General features: G+C 63.9%; 1 protein-coding gene across 1 annotated transcript in view; it reads left to right on the top strand.

Annotated features, from left to right (window-relative positions):
- The first annotated feature begins 3,131 nt into the window (after positions 1-3,131).
- SKI (SKI proto-oncogene) overlaps positions 3,132-20,778 on the top strand; it is a 58,648-nt gene continuing 41,001 nt past the window's right edge. The window contains exon 1 of the mRNA XM_036281430.1: positions 3,132-4,094. Coding sequence (XP_036137323.1) covers positions 3,132-4,094 — 963 coding nt within the window. The remainder of the gene's footprint in view (positions 4,095-20,778) is intronic.

Consider the following 20,778-nt stretch of genomic DNA (forward strand, 5'->3'; position numbering starts at 1 on the left):
GAGACCAGCCGGGGCCCTTCACCCCTGTGCCCCACCGCATACCCCTGAACGCCCATGTTGGCTTCATTCTGGATTCTGCAGTTGTGTGCAAGTGCTGGCCCTTGGCTGGCCTCTTCCCGGGACCCCCTTAATGGAGCCCTGAAAGCAGAGGGAACAGAGGGAAGGGGAGCGGTGGAGCCATCATGGCTCACGGGGGGTGGGCAGTGCCTGGTGGCCGACAGCAGGAGCTTCTCACTTGGCTGGAAACCCTTCCTGACCAGCCCTTGGGACGCTAACCACCTCCTTTCAATTACCGGTTGCCCGGGCAGTCCAGGATTCAAATCCACATGGAAGGGGCTGACATTCTCAGGTGCAATACAAAGTCTTTGTCCAAGTGTGGGCCAAGAAAATTATTTCTGAAAACAAGCGTTTTCCAGATACCCCTTTCCTCGTCTCATGATCGCCCACAGAGAAGCTTTGCATTGGGGGCTGCTGGGTGTTGGGGGGATGGGAGTGACGGTAAGGATGGATTGTCCCCCAGGCCCGGGGAGGGTTTCTGTCCATGGCGGGGAGGGGTCAGGTTTCCAAACACCTAGCACTGCACCCTGAAGCTCAGACCCCCACCCCACCCCAGGCGCTTGCCTGTGTCTACAGCCATGAAGATGTGTGGTCACCCACCCACCCTAGCTGCCTGCCTCTCCGGACACCTGCCCACACCTCGAGGTCTGCAGAGATGCCCGGTCAGCTCCCTGGGCAGGCACTGCCCCCAGGAGCACTAGTTTGGGGTCAGTTGCAATCTCCACTGGGGAGGTAGGAGCAGTAGGTGACAAGATGAAGGTCACCCAAGTTGAAGTGGGTGTGGTACTAGGGCCTCTGTTCAGTTCTGCAGGTATCGTCATGTCCCCCAGTGCCCAGCTGGGTGTGGGTGCCCTCATTCTGTGGAGGAAAGGGTGCTACCTGTCCTTCTGCCCTCACACGGATTTAACATAGCCAGGACTGTTCTCCTGACTTCGAGTCCCCACCCCTAGGCCTTTGCGGGACTCGGCCTCCTCCGGGGGCCACCTAGCCAGCCTGTTCAAGTTCGGGTCCCTGGTCTTCTGCCAGCAGGCACTTTCTGTCTCCCCCATGACTCAGCCAGTGTGGGGAAGGATGGGCAGTGGGGTCTCATTCTGGCCACATCCTGTACATGGCTCTCCGGTCTGGGAGGCTGTGGGTAAGGGTCACATGGGTCTGCCCTAGGCATGTAGGGACCAGGTTCCTGAGGTTCTACCCTGCGCCCGGCCCTGGCAGCAACTCGGCCCACACAGGGCACAGCTCCCTAGATGCAGGGCCATCCGTCTGAGGCACAGAGGCCCTGCCCCCTGGAGCCGGCAGTCCCGCGCTGGGACAGCTGGGAGGTGCAGCTGCTGGCGGGTGGTCCTGCTGGCCATGCAGTGGGGACCAGGGTGCAGGGTCATCGGGAGGTAGGTGCTGCTTGTCCATCGTTACTGGGGCAGGGGGCCTTGTGAGGCACTTGCCATCAAGTGGGGGTCCTGGGACACGCTGCAAGACGTCTGTCTCCTGCGTGGGTTCTCTGGGGTGCTTCTACCCTAACGTGTTAGTAACCCTCATTGTTTTGGGGCGTCCTTGTCCTATGTTGGACCTTGGGTCATATTGCGTGGGGTCCCCGTCATGTGTGGGACCCCGGGCCGTGTTTCGTGGCGTCCCCGCTGTGTACGGGGACCTGGGTCGTGCTGTGGCATCGCCGTCGTGAGTGGGAACCCCGCGGTGTGTTGCGTCCGTCACTGGGGGGGGGGTCTCGAAGCGTGCGGTGGGGCTGCGCGGTCTCGTCCCACCCGCTTCTGAGCTGGTTTGCGGTTGTGGCGGGGCCGCGTGTGGGTTTCTGGGCCCCGGCGGCGGCGGGACAAGAGCCCTCCCAGCCGCGCAGGAAGCGGCCTCGGCCGGAAAGGGGGCCCCCGGCGCCGCCGCCGCCGCCGCCCCCGCCGAGCGGTCTTCCGGCGGGCGGGGCCAAGCGAGCCGAGCGGGGCCGAGCGCCGGTGGGCGGGGCCGAGCGGAGCCGAGCGGGCCCGAGCCCCTGGTGGGCGGGGCCGAGCGGGGACCGAGAAGAGCCGAGTTCCGGGAGGGCGGAGCCGAGCGGAGCCGAGCCGCGGGCGGACGGGGCCGAGTGTCGGGCGGACAGGCCCGAGCGCGGCCGAGCGCGGCCGAGCGGCACGAGCGCGGGCGGGGGGAGCGCGCGTTCCTGGAAGAGCCGGCCGTGGGGCGGTCGCATTCCTGGCCGGCGCTCGGCTGCGGCGGACGCGCGGCCCAGACGGCGCGCGGGGCGGGGCGGCGGCGCGGGGCGGGGCGCGGGGCGGGGCGGCGGCGTGAGCTCAGCGCCGGGCGCTCATTCCGAGCCGGAGCGAGCCGCCGGGAGGATGTACGCCGAGCCCCGCGCCGCCGCCGTGCTCTGAGGGCCGCCTCACAGGCGCTCCGCCGCCCCGGAAGCCGCGCGCGCGGGGGGCGGACGGGCGGGCCGCGGAGCCGGCGCGGGCGGCGGGGTGGGCGCGGGCAGGGCCGGGCCGGGGCGGCCGGCGGCGGGCGCGACGCGGCCGGCCAGCGCCGCCGGGACGAGCCGGGCGGGCGCCGCGCGGTGGGAGGAGCGGGGCGGCGGCGGCGCGCCGCGCGAGGACGGCCCGGCGGGCCCCGCGCCCGCGTCCCCGCTCCTCCCGGGCCCCTCGGCCTCGGCCACCGCGGCGATTCGCGCCTCGCGGCGCCGGCACCTGCCCGCGCGCCCCCCGCGAGCCCCGGGCCCGCGAGCGTTGGCGTTGGCGTTGGCGGCGCGCGCCGGGGCATGCCCCGCGCCTAGGGCCCGGGGGGCGCGCGGGGGGCGCGCGGGGGGCCCGGGCGGCGGCGGGCGCGGCGCGGGGCGCGTGGATGTGGCGCCGGGCCCGGGCGGCGGCGGGCTCCAGCGGCGGGACCCCTTCGCCCCGCCCGCCTTCCCCTTCGCGCCCCCGGGCGAGGCCGAGGCCGCGACCGTGATCGGCCGGGAGCCGGCGGCGGGGGGCGGCCGGGGCCGGGGCCGGGGCCGCCGCCGGGGCGTGCGGGGCGGCGGCGGGGGCCGCGGGGGCCCCGGCGCGCGGGAGCGGGAGCGGCCCGTGGAGTCGGAGCGCACCATGGAGGCGGCGGCGGGCGGCCGCGGTGGCTTCCAGCCGCACCCGGGGCTGCAGAAGACGCTGGAGCAGTTCCACCTGAGCTCCATGAGCTCGCTGGGCGGCCCGGCAGCCTTCTCGGCGCGCTGGGCGCAGGAGGCCTACAAGAAGGAGAGCGCCAAGGAGGCGGCCGCGGTGCCGGCGCCGGTGCCCGCGGCCGCCGAGCCGCCGCCCGTGCTGCACCTGCCCGCCATCCAGCCGCCGCCGCCCGTGCTGCCCGGGCCCTTCTTCATGCCGTCCGACCGCTCCACGGAGCGCTGCGAAACCGTCCTGGAGGGCGAGACCATTTCGTGCTTCGTGGTGGGCGGCGAGAAGCGCCTGTGCCTGCCGCAGATCCTCAACTCGGTGCTGCGCGACTTCTCGCTGCAGCAGATCAACTCGGTGTGCGACGAGCTTCACATCTACTGCTCGCGCTGCACGGCCGACCAGCTGGAGATCCTCAAAGTCATGGGCATCCTGCCCTTCTCGGCGCCCTCGTGCGGGCTCATCACCAAGACGGACGCGGAGCGCCTGTGCAACGCGCTGCTGTACGGAGGCGCCTACCCGCCGCCCTGCAAGAAGGAGCTGGCCGCCAGCCTGGCGCTGGGCCTGGAGCTCAGCGAGCGCAGCGTGCGCGTGTACCACGAGTGCTTCGGCAAGTGCAAGGGGCTGCTGGTGCCCGAGCTCTACAGCAGCCCGAGCGCCGCCTGCATCCAGTGCCTCGACTGCCGCCTCATGTACCCGCCGCACAAGTTCGTGGTGCACTCGCACAAGGCCCTCGAGAACCGGACCTGCCACTGGGGCTTCGACTCGGCCAACTGGCGGGCCTACATCCTGCTGAGCCAGGACTACACAGGCAAGGAGGAGCAGGCGCGCCTCGGCCGCTGCCTGGACGACGTGAAGGAGAAGTTTGACTATGGCAACAAGTACAAGCGGCGAGTGCCCCTGGTGAGTGTCCCCACCGGGCTCCGTGCGGGGAGAGGGAGGGCGGTAAGGGGAGAGAGTGGGAGCCCTTTTGGGGCAGGGGCTCTGTTCGTGCAGGCCGGGACTTGTGCTTCTGCCTCCCCCCACGTCTCAGGGTCTTGCTTTGTTTTGAGGAAAATCAGGTTAGTTTTGGAGTTCCCACGGAAGGTTCTGTCGCTTGGGAGGGGGTCAGTCAAGCTGGCATGGGGGTCCCGGCCTGGTGGGTGGAGATGCCTTCCTGAGGCCCACCGCAACTGCCCAAATAGGCCAGGAAGGGCAGGCCTCAGACCTCAGACGCTCCTGCCCAGAGTCCTGGGAAGTTAGATTTAGGTCGGGCCCAGGCTGGAGCCTTAGGCCCAGGCCTTCTTCGGGGTATCTGAGGAAGTGTCCAGACCAGGTGGGGGCAAAGGGCATTGCCATCGCCCTGAGGCTCCCAGGCTTGCAGACAGTAGGGTGCCTGCCTGTGGCCCCCAGCAAACAGGATTGGGCTGAGCAGAGCCTTTTGTGCCTTGAAGTCTTGGGAAACACACTAAAAAACGAAGCCAGGTGTCCCGGCGCCGTGGCAGGGGGCCGAGACTTGTGGACTCCAGCTCTGTGCGTCTCCCTGGGCTTTCCAGGGAGTGGATCCAGAGTTCCCATACGAGGGCAAGGGCCATTGGGCACCGGGCTCCGTGCCTAATCAGCGGGCACCCGGGGCCCCGAGTTGCAGTGGCTTGCAATTTGTTTTGGATGTGCCCATTTCCTTCTCCCTCTCTGAAACGCTGGAGGGCAGCGAGGGCAGGGAGGGCCCGGCCCAGCCTCTGTTGTTTGTCTGGTAGGGGACGCTTATGATGCAGGCAGCTCCCAGGCCACTGGACACTGAAACCAATCACTGACGTCCTCCAGCTCCTCATGGCATCTGTCCCCTCCCCAAGTATTTGCAACTTTCCTTTTAAATATCCAGGCTTATTAAATTGCACACACAGAATGCTGCCTGCACTGGCTCAGCTATTCTTGGGAGGCCTAATTAATTCAGCTATTGCATCAAACTTCTTTTTCTGAATCTGTGAATAGAGGCTCCCGCCTGATTTTCTCTGGGCGCCCCTCCAGCGGAGTGTCAGTCTCAGGGAGCGGAGGAGGGGTTGGGGAAAATGAGAGCCTGTCGCCTGTGCTTGGAGGGGGCTGCTGCTTGAGTGCATGTGCACGGCTGTGCAGTGTTCGGCGGTGGTTCTGCCCGTGGCTAGACCGGCGCCCAGGTGGCAGCGGCAGACTGGGGTTACAGTTGGGCAGGCAAGAGGGTCTGCGTGGGCAGTGTTCATTGGGGGGATGCTGGTGGGAAGGCTGATGGCTGGGGCCTTCGTTTCAGACGGCGAGTTGGCTCTGGGTGGCATGATGGGGACTCCCTGTGAGCTGGGAGCCTTTCTGTTTGGTGTGGCTGCACCCTGGACAGCCAGCGTGGCCTGAGAGAGCCCCGTGTTCAGGACTGATGGGTCCTGGCACACCGGAGCTGAGGCCATGGCAGGTCTCTTACCTTCAGAGTGGACAGCAGAGGGTGTTGTCTGGCAGGGTGTGTCTGCGTCTGTGTTTGTGTCCGAATCTGGGTCATGTGTGTGTTTGTGGTCTCTCGTCTTCCTGGGGTTGGCTTTTTGGTCATGGCTGCAGACCCGGGCCTAGGTTCCCTTGCAGCATGCCCTTCAGTTCTGGGTGCAGGTGTCCTTAGGCTCAGGGAAGGCCCACCTCGAGGTCACTGGCCTGTGTGCTGCTTGGGGAGAGGGCAGGACAGTCCCCTGAGCCGTGGTCACAGACAAGTGGTCAGAGCACACTTTCACTCTGGCCCTTTCAGCAGATGGTCAGCGCTGCCCCTTCTCCTTCAGTGATCGCTCCGGAGCTGCTCGGAAATCTCCTGTGTGGACTTAGAAGAAATTTCCCCAGTGGTTGGGGTCTGCAGGTCTAAGTGGCAGCCCAGCCCTGTCCTCACAGTGGTGGCCTGGGCCTGTGGTCTGTGTGCCTCCTTCCAGCCTCCGCACTGTCTGGCTTCTGTCCCTGTGTCCCCAGACCTCGCAGGCCCCCCCCCCCGGGAGCCCCTGTGCGCCCTTCTGCTGGCCCCTTGCCTCGGGGGCTCTGCCAGCCTTGCTCCCCTGTCTGCTGCCTTGGCTCTGACGGCACCATTGGGAGTGTTGGGGTGCATGGTCCCCTTTAAATCTTCCCAGCGCAGCCGTGTGCTTGTGTCTGTGCCAGAGGCCCCACGTGAGGAGGGGGAGGTCTTAGCCTCAGGGCAGAGGTACCTCCAGCTGCCCAGCCTCTGCTCCTTCTGGGAGGAGCTGCCTGGGAGGACCCCTCCCGGCGCCCTGCCCGTCTAGATTTGCCCCTCCCACTTGCCTCTTGACAGTGTTCATAGGATCTGTTTTGATTTCTTCACTTCCTTTATAGCGTATTTTAATAATTTTTTACGTACCAAGGATGAGAACAGAAGGCAACAAAGAATGTGCTAGAACTGCTCTTTGTAGGGGACACGGCTCCCCTGGGGCAGAGGGGTCTGGTGAGGCGGAAGTGTGTCCCGGGTGTTGGCAGCCAAGGTGTCGCCAGGTCTCCTGCCAGACGGACACTCAGTCAGCTCTTCTGTGCCATCAGTGGGGGAGGGGTGATTTTCGCGGTGTCCCTGGCGTCTGATTGCCTTAGCTCGCCCTGCCTCGCCTGCGGCCCAGCCTTGGGGGCTGGTGGTTGCTGTGGTTGCCCCAGTGTGGAACCGAGTATGGGGTGGGTGCCAGCTTTGGGCCTGGAAACCCTGTGAAGGTGGCATGTCTCCTGTGCAGGCTGGCCACCCTCCTTTGTGACGCCGCTGATGTCACAGATCCCAGCGTGACTGCTGTGGGCCGTCCCAAGCCACTTCGTGGGTGCCCACAGGGGTAGCCCGGGTGGGAACCGCATGGGGCTGCTGCCATGTCTTCACTCTGTGTCCCTCACTGGCTGCGTGACCTTGAGCTCGCTACACAGCCCGCCTGTGCCTCAGTTTCCGCGTGTGTCACATGGGGCCGCAGTAAGTGTGGCCGTGATGTTCTATTTATCTCGGAGTCCGGGTGTCGGTGTCACAGGTGGGTGGAGATGTGCCGTTTTTGCTGCTGGGAACGTGGCAGAGAGACGGGGACCTCGATTCTCGCTCTCCCCTTTCATTCTACCCGGTGGGCTCGCCCTCCCTCTTGGGCTTGTCTGATGGCGTTCAGACTAAATTGGACTCGTTTTTTAGCAGCCCAGGTTGCTGTCAGTCATAGAAGAGATGTTGGCACTGCCAGCTTGGGCGCTGCCTGGGTGAGGCTGCTGGTCCCTCCTCGCTGGGGAACCAGGTGCTTCCCTTTCGGGGGTGACAGGGCGGTGCTCTGCCTCCCTGGGGCCCAAGCTGGGCTGGCTCTGTGTTCGAGAAACAGGCCCCTCGGGAGTGCTGCTGTGTTCTGGTCCTCAGGCCGCAGAGGCTATGCCTCTGTCCTCCCGGCGCCCGAGTTCGAGTTCGAGTTCGGGGAGGGCGCTGGCCTGTTGGTTTGCCTTTGTTGTGTGGCTGGAGTGTGGTAGGGGCGGCAGGCAGCCTGCTGACCCCGTGGTGTGCGAGGGAGCCTCCGTGGCTGGGTTGTCTGAGTTCCTCATGTGAAACAGTTTCCCTGTGTCTCCTGACGACTTTTCCCGATCAGAGACAGTGTTTCCTCGTAGCAGAGGCCCGGGCAGGCCCTTGGCGCTGAGCGTTGAGCCCCACCGTCCCTGAGGGGCAAGACTGTGGTTTCTGCGTGCAGAGGAGGGAGCCTGGCCCTGGGACCCTCTCTGAGGGGCTTCCTGCTCCCTCAGGAGGAGTCCTCCCGGGAAGGAACAGCAGCAGGACACGCCGGCGGCTGGCAGGACTGGCCAGCACCCCCTTCCAGGAGCCCACACTCTGATGGTGGCTGCGCTCGCCCAAGGCTGTTGGGTCTGGCGGAGCTTTAGAGGGTCAGCTGTCCCTTTGTCCACTTGGTTTGCTCTATGTTTTTGTGGGGTTCCATGGTGACTTTCTGGTTCCAGGCGATTGGCTGAGAAGGTGGGGTACGGTCTCAGGTGAGGCTCCTGCCGCCTCCCCCATACAGATGGATGGGGTCTGAGTCAGTCTGCACATTAGGGTGAAGGCCCAGAGGAAAGGCTGTGGGGGTGTTTTCTCAAATGGGGGAACAGCAGCTGGAGCGAGGCCTCTCGCTTCTGCCCTGCACCCCATCGTTGGCCACTTGAATGGGGAAGGGGTGGGGCTGCAGGTGTCCTCAGTGGGTCTTCAGTGAGCAGAGCCTGTGCGTCTGGGTGGTTCTCCAGGAGGTCCTTTTGCTCAAGTCCCGCACCCTTCTTTGGAGCTGGGCTGGGCCCCGTGACTCCTGCGGTTCCCTGATGTGGGCTTCTGGAGTAGGGTGGGGTCATGGAGTGGCCCTCACCGCTGTCCCTGATCCCTCAGCCGAGGTCGCTTGTCAGTGAGGGCTCAGCAGGGCTGTGGCCTCGCGGTGTGTGGGTTCCTCAGCCTTCCTGCAGTGTGCTGTGCATGTCTGCGCTGGGCGTCGGTGAGGACAGACGGGACGGGAGGTGCGGAAGTCTGGAGAGCGTGACCCCAGCCCTGCCCCACACCCCGCCACCAGGCACTTCCGGGCCGGCACCCTGGCCGTCTGGCGGGAGGTAGCCGTGGCCGTCGGCTGGCGGCAGACTCTGTGGCCCGGGGACTGTTACACAAGCAGCAATACTGCGGCTCTTTCTAAGGATTGCGAAAGTCAGGGAGGGTGTCTCCACTGGAGGCATTATGCAAGTTTCAACTGAAATGTTTTCTAAAAGTTTCTTTGTTTTGAGTCAAAATACAGAGGCTGAATTATTTCCTTAAGATCTGTGAGAGCTGGAGGAGGAGGAGAACGCTTCCGTTCTTCCTGCGGGCTGTCGCCTCCTGCCTGGCGGTCACCAGGCCACGGCGGGCAGGGCACATTGGGATGGCGGCCGGGCAGTGAGATGGTGGAGCCGGGCACGCCTTGTGTTTACGAACCGGCTCAGACGTGGGGGGCGGGCCAGAGTCGCAGGAGGAACAGGAAGTCATTGCTCGGGAGTGGGGGCGTGCGGCCTCGGCTCCTGCTGTGGCCACACAGGGTCTGAAGCAGTTTCGTCTTCAGCCTTGGGTTAGAGCCACCAACCGTGTTGGTGGGAGTGGAGCGGGCCCAGGCCCCCAGCCTTCCGCTGGCCTCTGGGAGGCTGGCCCAGGTAGCTCAGGTGGAGCTTGTTCAGGTGACTCGGGAGCACCGACCGCGGCCCCAGGGCAGGTGGCAGAGCAGCGGCCACTCTGGTGCTGCTGTCCTGCGGGCAGAGGACATGGCTCTCCAGGAGCTCTGCTCTCAGGGCACTGGCTCGCCTGCAGCCGTCGGCTCGTAGGCTTACTGCTTTCCAGGCACACTGCTGGGGCTCCGGGGGTCCTCCATCTCCGGGAGTCACCCCCACTGTGTCTGCTTATTGACCAAAACGAAGGACCCGACTCCCGCGTGAACTTTAAAGGAGAAGGTGGGGACCAGAGCGACACCTGGAAGGACCAGAGTGGCTGGGGCATCAGCTGGGTGGAGGGAGCCCACTGGGTGTCCAGGGCCCACGTGGGGGGTCTTTGAGGTGAGACGTTATCTTGCCTGAGCCCAGGAGAGAGCCAGACTCTGTCCTGATGTTCTGCACCTGTGTCTTCCCCGATTTTACTCCCGTAACTTACAAAGGTTCAAAGAGAGCCGTGAGTTCTTGGTTCCGTAGCTATCGATAAGAATTCAGGAAGTCCCGGCGTGACTCTGGGCGCACAGCCCGCAGCGGTCTGGTTCTCCGGCGATGCTGTGTTTGTGGTTGTGTTGTGGGCCTCACCAGGGTGTGGGCGTGGGGGGGCTTGGTCACAGCTGGGTCCCTAGTTCCGGGCCCGAATAAATACCCGTCGAGTGAGTCATGGAAGCATGAAGTCACTACTTGTCAGTGTGTCGGCAGCTCTGCCCTCGGTGGCTGGAAGGGAAGACTGAGCGCCTTGGCCAGGACTGCACTTGAGGCGCGGCAGGTGCTGTGTGTCTGCTCTGTGTGCTTCGAAGAAGGGGCTCACTCAGGTCTGTGTGGGCACGTCAGCCTGGGGCCACGCCGACGCTTGGCCCCTGCCTGCTGAGGGATGGCGTCCCGCTGTGGCCCACCTGGCCCACCCTGCGTGGCGCCCGCCCTGGCTCGGCTTCCACCGGGACGTTGGCTGGCTCCTTGGAAAGAAGCATGTTGTGCTGCAAATAGGCTTCCTGCTTGTTGCAGAGAAACGGGGTGGCGGGCAGCTCGGGTGGGAGGTGGGCTCTGCGGCCGCAGGCGCCCTGGTCGGGATCGTTCTGTCCTGAGGTTAGCGAAGCCACAGGCTGTTGGGGCCCAGGCTGTCTGAGGGCCCAGGGCGCCAGCCGAGCTCTGTGGTGGCTCTTTGCCTCCTAACTCAATCCCTGAGCCCACGTGTGAGGTGAGCGAGGCTGACAATCGCCGATGGCAGCTAAGCTGTGCACCCCAGCCCCTGGTGCAAATCCCCATGTGTGGCGGCACAAAGGAGCCGGGCTGACCGTGCTGGAAGCAGTAGGGGTGGAGTTGGTGGTGGAGGCACGTCGGGGACACCCAGCGGGTGTTGTATTGTCCCATGTGCCCACATTGTTGTTCCTCTGCCCTGGAGGAGCTGTCGGCCAGTGGGGTGTCTGGGGAGTGGCCTGGAGCCAAGGTCTGTACCTCACTCTTTCCAGCCAGGTGGGGGCTCCCCCCAGCCTCTGCTGGGCCACACAGCCCCCTGTACTTGTGCACTCGGAGAGAGCAGCTTGCTGGGGGAGGAGGCGAGGAGGGCCTGTCTTGCCTTATGCACAGCGACCCTAGATTAGGAAATGACCCCAATACCGGAACACTCCACACATCCTTGTGGGTGAGCACAGCCCCGCCCAGCACTGACAGGCAGCAGGGACCTGTGCCCAGTGAGGCCGCCGTGTCTGGATGACCTGCGAGAACCTCCGATGAGAGGCTGGCGTCTCCATGTCCCTGGGGAGCAGCACCAGCTTCTCCTGCGGGTTCCAGTCTGTTTGTGTCACCGCAGCATTCCGTCCACGATCCCAACCCTGTGGCACTGTTTCGTGGCTCAGGCTTGGCAGGTGGGTGAGACAGCCACACGGAAGCTGCGGTGATGGGCTGGTGCCAGGCTGTGTCCTCCCCAACCTTGGAGGTGTTCGCTGTCCAGACCCCACCATCTCTGTCTGTGCGCGTGTCTGCCTCAGCCAACCCTGGTGACACGTGTGGTCCTCCTCGTGGTGGTGCTCATGGTTCTGCTTGAGGCTGTCTGTGGCCCTCACGGTCCTGCAGAGCTACAGCTGTGGGGTGCGCCGTCTGCCGTCCCCGAGGCCGTGCTTCTGCATGCCTGGCATTTGGGTTTCACGTGAACTCACTGCTGCACTTGACCGTTGGAGTCCCATGTGGCTGGTGCCCAGGCAGCCTGTGCAGGGCTGGGGATGCCTCATGCAGGGGCCCACGGGTCCAGCTGTAGGGAAAACGCCAGTTCCGTGGACACTGTGCCGAGAGTGACGCAGACGCCCCCAGCTTGAGGTGGCAGGGCCTGCTCTCCTTGCCCGAGCACCAAGGCCATGTGTGCTGGGCCTGGGGCTGGTGCTTGTTTGTGGAAGGTGAGTGTGGTTGTCCGCACTCTGACCCATTGCCACCGGAGGGGTGAGTGGTTCTCTCCCGTGGCAGGGTTGGTGCTGGGCCCGTACACAGAGGAGCCGGGACAGATGGGGCATCAGGCCAGGCCATGGGGAAGCTGGGGACCTGCTCCCTGTAGGAGGACAAGTGTGCTCGTCCCAAGTGGTTCTGGAGCCCACTGGGAGATTGCAGCAGGTGTGCTGGGCAGCAGGGCTGTACCGTCAGGCGCTGTGCCCCAGCGGGGTCTGTGGCCTGGGTGAGTGGCTGTGCCTGCTGGGCGAGGACCCTGCCTGGGGTCGAGCCTCTGAAGCCCCAGACGCCTGGCCCTCCCCGCCGCCCGCTCCCCGAGGTTACAACCGATTTGCCCGAACCATTAAAAAAATTATACTCCCAAGTTGAATGATATGCAAATGTAGTCAATTAAGCGAGGGGATTTTAATTAGCAGTTTAAGTTCATGTGTGAAGTGCCTTGCCTTAATTACTTGACAGTTTTGTTGTAAATTTGCTAAGTTTTTTTTGCAGAACTATCAAAACTGTGATTTTTTTTAACATCCTTGTGTGCAGTAAATGTCGCCCAGCCTGCCTGACCCTCGGCGATTTTGTCTCCATTTATAAAGGTCTTGAAACTGTGAAAACAAGGTAAGCTGTGGGCTGCCTCCGTGTGGCTCAGCAAGTGAGCTGTTCCGTTCCCCACAGTGTGGCTGGCGTGGGCCTGAGATCTGGATGGAGGGCAGGAGAACCTCCTCCCAGCTTGGGGCTGGCGGCCCGTGGCAGTGTCCCGGCCGGGAAGTGAGCCAGGAGGGCCTGGAATGGGGGTCGGAAGGATCTTGACTGGTGGGGACCATGGAGGAGCAGCAGCCCCGGAGCCCAGCCTGGGAGCTGCGTGGTGAGGGGCCTGTGGGCCTGGCTCCCAGGCCCCTGTGGTGCACACGTGCCGTGGTCCCCGCTGCCTGCTCAGGGACTCTGAATTTTGATGTTCCTTATTGGCCACTCGGGAGGAAGACCCCTGCTGCCTCCCTTGATCAGATCAGAGCACGTGTGCAGGGCTCGGCTCCAGCTCTGGCGGGGTGGGCACGCTCTGCTCTTCCCGTTGGACACCGTGGGGAGGGTTTGCTTTAATTTCCCTGCGGCCGCCGTCAGGGTGTCTCGAGTCGGAGGTCTGCTGTGGTGGGGAGGCCCCCGATTTAATTGCTCGACTGAGCTGGGTGCCTCCCGAGCTGCAGTCGTTCTGTTTCCTCACGTAAACGTTTATGCCTGGGTTGCAGTTTCCGTGCTGGATGGTGCTCCCCGAGTGCCCACTGTGCGCCCTGGAGGCTGAGGACCCGCAGGGCAGCCCCCAGCACTGCCTGCTGGCTGTGTAAGCAGGTGGGAGGGAAGCAGTGAGCCTGCAGGGTTGGGGAAGGGGTGTGGTAGTGCCTGGGGCTCGATGGGGGTGGCAGGCGCTGGTGGTGGGCCTGCAGGCCTGGGCCTCTCACAGGGGATCATGGTGGAGAAAGCCAGGAAGCTGTGGGGCCGCCAGGCTGGCCGATCCCCGAGCGTCACTCCGCAGCAGTGCAGGTGTTCCCCTGCCCCCACCCGGACAGGCCCAGCGAGGTGCTCTGCAGTGTCACCTGTGGACGGGCCGGTGGGCGAGTGTCAGGTCTCGATGGCACACTCGACGCCTGTGCAGAAGCGGAGCCTGGCTAACGAGCCCGCGCCAGCTCAGCCATTAGTGTCCTGCTCATTTTGTTTTATCTAACTCTTCCCTCTTGTTTGCGAGGAGGCTGTGATTTTTTTTAAAGCAAATCCCAGGCATCATCTCATCTCATGTTTAAATGTTTCAATATCTGTTTAACGCACATGGAGTTGGAAAAAACCTTAACCATGTTGCCGTTCATGTGCCCAACAAAACCAGTGGGACTCCTTAGCGCCCGCCGGACCCGCGTTCGGATTCCTGCCATCTCAGGAATGGCCCTTCCGCGGTTCTTTGCAGGGTCTGGGGCCTGTGTGCACGCACGCCTGCCTGTGCATGTCTGTGTCTGTGTGCGTGCCCGGCACACTGCGTTCTCGAGCCTCCTGAGGTGTTGAGGGTCTGGGTTCATGCAACATCTGGGGCATTTGCTTTTCTTGGTATTACAAATGATGCTTCAAGACTTCCCAGCCTGCAACACGGGACAGGCTGGACTGTCAGCTCACATGGCAGTGTGGACTATGAGCACGTGTGGACTGTCAGCTCACGGGACAGCTTGGACTGTCAGTACACAGTGGACTGTCAGCTCATGGTGCCTGTTCCTCTCATTGTGGCCTCGGGACCCCATCGTCCCCGTGAGTCTGGATGGGTGTCAAGGCCTGGTCCACAATGTGTGTCTGCCGGCTGTCCCCTGGGGCTCTGGGGCTCCAGTGTGCAGGCCTTGTGCTGTAGCCCATCCGTCCTTGTGTGTGAGCACGAGAGGGACGCAGGGTCTCGCTGAGCTGGCTCTGAAGTGGTGGCACCGGCTGGCTGTCCCCTGCAGGGAGGACTTCAAGGGCGTCTCCTCCTACACAGGTAGTGTTAGGTGTGGGGGGTGCTTGGAGAAAGGTGAGGCGGGTCAGCTTGGAACTGCCTTGTTTCACTGGTTCACACGCGACATGCACATGTGTGTTCCTGAGACACGTGGGTGACTGTGCCCATGTCTCTTGTTCTTCACTGGGGTGGGCGCGTGGCCCACGACATGGGTTCCAGGCAGGGCCCTGCGGCACCGTCTGAGGATGGGCTGTGCTGCTCCTTTCTCCTTGTTTCCTTGGGGGGCTCTAGTCCCCAGGGATGCAGGGCCTTCTAAAGGGTCTCGATTTACGTGTTACCAGTGTTTGCTCCAAATGCTGGTCCAGTTTCCACGCGTAGGGGGTTAAGAAACTGCCCGTGTTCCTGCCGTCACTCAGCCTTAGGGGTGATGTCATCTGGAATGCAGGCTCCCCTGGCCGTGCGGACGTCACCTCCATCCTCCCAGAACTTTCCACCTTCCTGAACTGAACCTCTTTCCCCCTAAGCTCTCCCTCCGCCTCTTCCCCTGCCCCCACCCCACCGCCTACTCCCTGTGTCTTATTCTGACCCCTCCAGGGACTCCTGAGCAGGTCACAGCGTTTGTCCTTCTGAGTCTGGTTTATTTCACGGAGCAGACGGCCTCTGGGTCCACCCGCGTCGCAGTGTCTCAGAGCTGCCTGCCGTTCTAAGGCTGGATACTCCAGAGTGTGGACTGACCACCTGTCTGTTGGTCCTTCAGTCCACCCGCGTCGCAGCGTCTCAGAGCCTTCTTAAGCCTGGGTGGTAGTCCAGCGCGCGGGGCTGGGTTGTGCAGTAACTCTGTATTTAATTTTATTTTTTTAATCCTCACCTGAGGATACTTTTTTCCATTTTATTTTCAGAGAGAGAAAGAGAGAGACGTTGATGGAGAGACACATCGACTGGTTGCCTCCCACACAACCCCGACCAGGGCCAGGGACGAACCGAAACCGAGGCATGTTGCCCTTGGCCAGAATCGAACCTGCGACTCTTTGGTCCGCGGGCCGACGCTCTAACCGCTGAGCCAGCCAGCCAGGGTGTGCTTAGTTTTGGAGGAGCTACCGCACCACTTACTGAGTGCCAGCACCAGTTTACGACCCACTGGCAGTACACAGGTCCTGACTTCCGTCTCTCGCTGACACCTGCTATTCTCTTATTGTATGGCAGCATCCTTGGGGCACGAGGGCGTCACACTGGGTTTTGTTTGTTTTTAAGCTTCCATCAACTGATCTTAGAGAGAGAGAGAGGTCAACCTGTTACTCCACTGTGCACGCACCCATTCATTGGAAACTTCTCGCGTGTGCCCTGTCAGATCGAACCCACAACCTCGGTGCATCGGGTTGGCACTCTAACGGCTGTGCCGCCCAGCCGAGGCCTCACTGAGGGTTGAGTTGCGGGTCCCGGTGATCTGCGATGTTGAGCATCTTGTCACGTGTTTATTGAGCACATGTCCGTCGTCTTCGGAGAAACGCCTGTCCGAGTCCCTTGCCCTCTTTTGAGTTGGGCTGTTTTGTTTTGTTCGGCTGTAGGCGTTCTCAGTGCGCTGTGGGTATTAAGCCCGTCACACGTGGCTGGTCCCCGGTGTCCTGCCTGTGTCACGGTTTCGTCTGTTGCTGGAAACCAGGCCTTGGACGCTGGGGCCGGAGCAGCTCTGCTGGAGACCCGTGTCTTGAAGAGGAGACCCCGGTCGCCCCGAGCCCCTGCCTGTTGGAGGGACAGTGGCCTGCTGGAGCGGGGGCTGCTGGCGGCCTGGGGGGTCTCACGGTGGGCGTGCGGCAGCAAGCTGACCCGAGTGTGGATGTCATGTGCTGTGGAGCCCCTACTGTGTGCCCAACCTGCGGCTGCCCAGAGAGCCCTGGAGGGAACTGGCGGAGGGCCACGGGGTCAGTCGGCGGCCGTGGCTGCCTTGCTCCTGGGGAGGCCTGTGGTGTGTGCCTCCGCGGGGGAGGGGGCGGCAGGAGGGCCTCAGGCTCCGGAGGGGCGACCTGCGAGCCCTCGCACACCTTTCTCTCCTCCGAAGCCTCGGTCCTGCCAGTTTCTGTAGAAAGTCTTTTAGAAAATATCGGAGGGAGGATGGACTGCCCGAGAGGGATCCTGCTCACCCCAAAGGCTTGCCGTCCTTTCTCTGTAATCTCAGCACCCAGTGTGTTGGACCCAGAGCAAGGAGACGGCCACCCCTGCCCGGGACAGCTGCACCCTGACCGGCAGGCGGAGGGCCGCTGGGGCGTGTGTGGCGGGCCTGCAGCCAGTCCAGCTCCGCTCGGGAAAGCTGGGAGCCTGGGCAGCCCATGCCGGGCCCCTGGCCACTCTTCCTTGCTTGGCCTCTGACCCCACAGCTCACGGCCCTCTCCGGCGTGCAGGCCCAGGCCTGTTCTCGGCCACGAGGTGCACTGGTTCGGCTCGCTGGCTACAGGAGCCGTGGTGACAGGTGGCCTGGCTGAGGCTGGTCCTTCCAGGAGGGCTGCGTGCTGCTGAGCTCCGGCACCTCGAGGGGAGGGGAGCCGCTCAAGTGACTGTGGCCACGAGGCTCAAAGGGGAGCCAGGCCCCTCCCCCAGCCCCGAGGGGCTTGCCTGCTGCCTCTCAGGGCATTGGGGCCTGGAGGACGGGCGGTGCCCACGCTGCCCACGGCCCCCTCCCTGGGCTGCGCTGATTGAGCAGGTGACTCAGCCACGGCAGCCGTTTCCGTTACTTGTTTCTAAAGGCTCGGTCCTGGCCGCCTGCGTCTGTGCAGGCCTGGACCCCAGGGTGGAGGGCGGGCTCCTGGCTGGGTGGCCTCCGCTCTTGTCCAACTTGTCTAGCTGTTGAATATTAATGAGGGCGGGGGCGTGAGGGCGGCACCCCCAGTGGCTCCTTGAAAGGAGGGGGCCTCGATTTTTGTTTTGCAAAACTGTTGGGGCCCTACGAGCTGGTGGGGGCGAGGCCACAGCCTGGAGTCTGAAGGAAGGCCCCGCGCTGGAGCCGGGCCTCAGGGTGGCTCTTTGTGCCTGAGTTACAGCCGGTGCAGCGCTCAGGCCCCTCGCTCGCTGCCCGCCGCCGGCCGCGAAGCAGAAGTCCCTCTCTCCAGCTCTGATTTGACCTGCTCCTTCCTTCCCCATCTGCGCGGTGCAAGTAGGAGGTGGTGTAATTTCTGGTATTTCTGGCCAAGGAGAAGTTTCTAGAAGTGTGCGCATCGATGGTTAGGGTGTGGACTCGCTGGGCCTGGGCCCTGGCTTCGCCAGTTCCTCACTCCCGGGTCTTGGGGTGATGCTGCTTCCCGGCTGCATGGTGGCCCTCCCCGCAGCCTGCCAGCCAGCCGGGTGGACGCCAGCAGGTGCTGGGAGAGGAACACAGAGGTGTGCCAGCAGCAGGTGCGGGAGTGGACTGAGGCCGGTGCTGTCCACTGTTGATGTGCCCACAGTGGCTACCCCTGACGGGGACCCCCAAGGTCTCGGCCAGCTTCCCCAGGTGCATCTGCAGTGTGGCCATACAGCCCCTGTCCCCACCGCAGGGGTGCTGCTGGGAGCCCCCGTTCCAGAAGCCCTGCTGCGCAGGTGGACGGCCGTGCCAGCGAGCCGGTGCTGGGACAGGCTCAGGGGGTCACTCCTCTGCCAAGTGCGCCCCTCACACGGGGCCGTGGCCAAAGGGAAGGCTGCCCGCTTTCCGGTGCACAGCAAGGCTGGGGGGCGGGCTTTCAAGCAGGACGGCTTTTGGTAAATGTGCCAACGGGTGCGCCCCAGCCTGACCTGAATGGGGTGAAACTGAGCCCGGGGCAGCTCTTACTGAGAAAAGTGAGGCTTTTCAGAAAACGGAAAAACCTCGTGGAGAACCCACTTACAGGCTTGGTTTCCTGCCTCGCTGTCTGTGGGCGTCGGTTGGGGGTTTGGGGGGAAGAACCAGTGCAGCAGGTTCCCGGATTCCCCTGCCTGGCCAGGCGGGCCTCCGGGTCCCCGGCACCTGGATTCCTGGACCGCTGTACCTGGGGTTGCCGTGGAATCTGAGCTCCGCTTCGATCCTGAGCTTTTGTCACAGGCTGGGAAGTTTGGCGTTTTCACAGTTAGGTGTGACACTGTTGCTTTCTGGGGCTTCTGCTTTGCATGCGACTCGGACGCGGAGGGCATTCGTGTTCCTGCTCAGCCAACCGAGGCTTGGTCCCCGAGCACCTGGTGCGTGTTCTCGGTACGTGTCCCTGTGTGTTCCCAGGTGTCCACGGTGTGGTGTGGGCTGCCTCCTGGCCTCTGCTCGCTCTGTGTTGTATTCTGAACTGTCTTCCAGCCTCTGGTGAGGCTGTGAGCGTACCACCCACAGAGGCCCACGGCTGCGGGTGTCTGGACACGTGGGCGCTCACGAGAGTGTGCGTCCCTCATCACGGGTCTCAGTGTGGCCACAGCATGCTGAGCACCTGGGGCCCTGCAGCTCAGCCCCGCCTGCCCGATGTCCCACCCGGCCCTTTCACAGCTGTTGGCTCCTGCCCAGGACCCAGCAGGAGGTGCCTCTCTGTCCAGAGCCCTTCTCCTTCTGGGCCCCTCACCACCTGACAACACTGGTGCATTGGGAGGGCGGGGGCTGTCCTGTGGATTGTGCCTCCTGTCGGGGTGGCTGGCATGTCCTCCAGTGGGACGCACAGGTGGCGTTTGGTGGGAGCCCAGCAGCGCCGTCATGTTCTCCCCGGCGCTCCGACCTGGCTTGTGGGTGGCGTTGCCTGTCCCCGCCCTGGTTAATAAGTGACCCGTCAGGAGACTCTGGACCCTGTTGGCATCCTGTCCCCGTGGACTTGCTCCCAGTGGGTTCAGTGTCCCTCAGGGTCCGGCCTGACCCCATCAGGCAGCCGCCCTGTGCTTGCCCTCCCTCTCTGTTGCCACGGTCAGTCTCTGCCCCAGCTCGGCCACGCTGAAGACCTTACTTGTTCCTCTTGAACACCTACTGGGGCCCAGTCCCTCCTGGTCTCTTTTCCCAGAGGACCCCCTCATACCTCCTGGCAGTGTGTGAGGCCCATCCGTTCCTGAACCGATTGCTGTGGGGGAACCAGACCACCAGGGTGGTGTGGCGAGCTCTGGCTGCCTTTCCGGAGGAGGGTGTGCCCTTGGCATGGCCTGACTGCCCAGGTCCTTTTGGCCCTGCAGGGGTGAGCAGGCTCCCGACAGGTGCCCGTGGCAGCTGGGGCGGCCACCCCCAGTTCCCAGGCCTGTGCTGGGCACACTTGGCCTCCCAGGGAGCATCTTGGGCCCTGGACCGCACCGCCTGGCACTGTGTGGGGTCCCTAGATGCCTCGTGCCTGCTCATGGCTTCTGTGCGCGTGAGCTGCTGACCTGGGAGTAATCAACGCCAGAACGAGAAGCAGAGACCAGCACCTCAGCGGCCTGTGGCTGCCGGGTTGACAGGCCGCACGGCGTGGACCTTGCTCTCGGCCGTGCCGCCCTGAGCTGGGCCAGGCCGTGGCTCGGCTCTCCCAGAGGGAGCCTTCAGGGCTCGGCTCCTCGGGAGAAGGCTGTGGGCACCGAGCCTCAGGAGGGGCGAGGCCTGCCTGGCTGGAAGGAGGGCAGGGCAGGGTTCGATGAGGTGCGCTGGGCCTGGGCCTGCGGGCACGGGCCGGGACAGGTGTCTCCAACTCCAGCCTCCACGCCCAGCAGGAGTGGTGTCGTGGGGCACCCGGCCAGGGGTCACGTCCTCCCTGGAGCAGTCCCCTGCCGTGGCCTCTGTGACAGGAGGAGGGTGTGAGCTGGTCTGTCCTCAGCACGCGCACGCTGAGGCTGAGGGCGCCATGTGAACTCCAGCTCTCGAGTCCTCCGCACACACGCCGCTGTCCAGCCGTCAGACCGGCAGGAACAGGCCCCCGTGAAAGGAGGGGGAGATGAGACTCGATGCCCCGTTAGCAGGCCTTGGCCGGCCTAGTGCTGTTGGTCCCTGCGTGTCCTGGGTCAGCTGGCCATCTGGGGAGACAAGGTTCTTCGCTCTGCTCGGCCCCACACACAGGGTCTGTGGCCTGCTCGACGTCAGGTCTGAGGGGCTGCCCTTGCCCAGAAAACATCCCAGGCCCCACGTGCCTGGCCACGGGCTGCCGCCTCGAGGGTGGTCTTGCCCTCTCCCAGAGGCGAGCCATTGTGGGCACTCGGCTCCCTCCAGAGTGCCAGGGGCAAAGACAGCCAGCCTGGCTGGGCTGCTGGGAAGACCCAGCTGTGGTGGAGGGGGTGAGGGCCACCCCCAGCTTGCAGATCCCTTCCCGGGCCTGGCACGTTCGTGAGTGGCCTCTCAGTGGGCTCAGGGGACAGCTCTGTTTTTCTGAGCCACTTCGATACATGTGGGAGGTGCTTGTAGATTCTGAAGGTTCTAGAAGGTTCAGCGCATAGATAGGTCGCGGTCTGTTGGGCTGCACCTGCTCGGAGTGTGGCTGGGCAGGCCCAGGCTCTCCCTGCTGCAGCGCCCCGGCCTGTCCTTAGGTCGGCCCCCAGAGGGATGTCATTGGGCCTGAGGACAGGGCTGTCACACGGTGGTGCTGGTGGAAA

The sequence above is a fragment of the Molossus molossus genome, unplaced genomic scaffold (assembly GCF_014108415.1).
Source record: "Molossus molossus isolate mMolMol1 unplaced genomic scaffold, mMolMol1.p scaffold_m16_p_35, whole genome shotgun sequence".
Taxonomy (NCBI): Eukaryota; Metazoa; Chordata; class Mammalia; order Chiroptera; family Molossidae; genus Molossus; species Molossus molossus.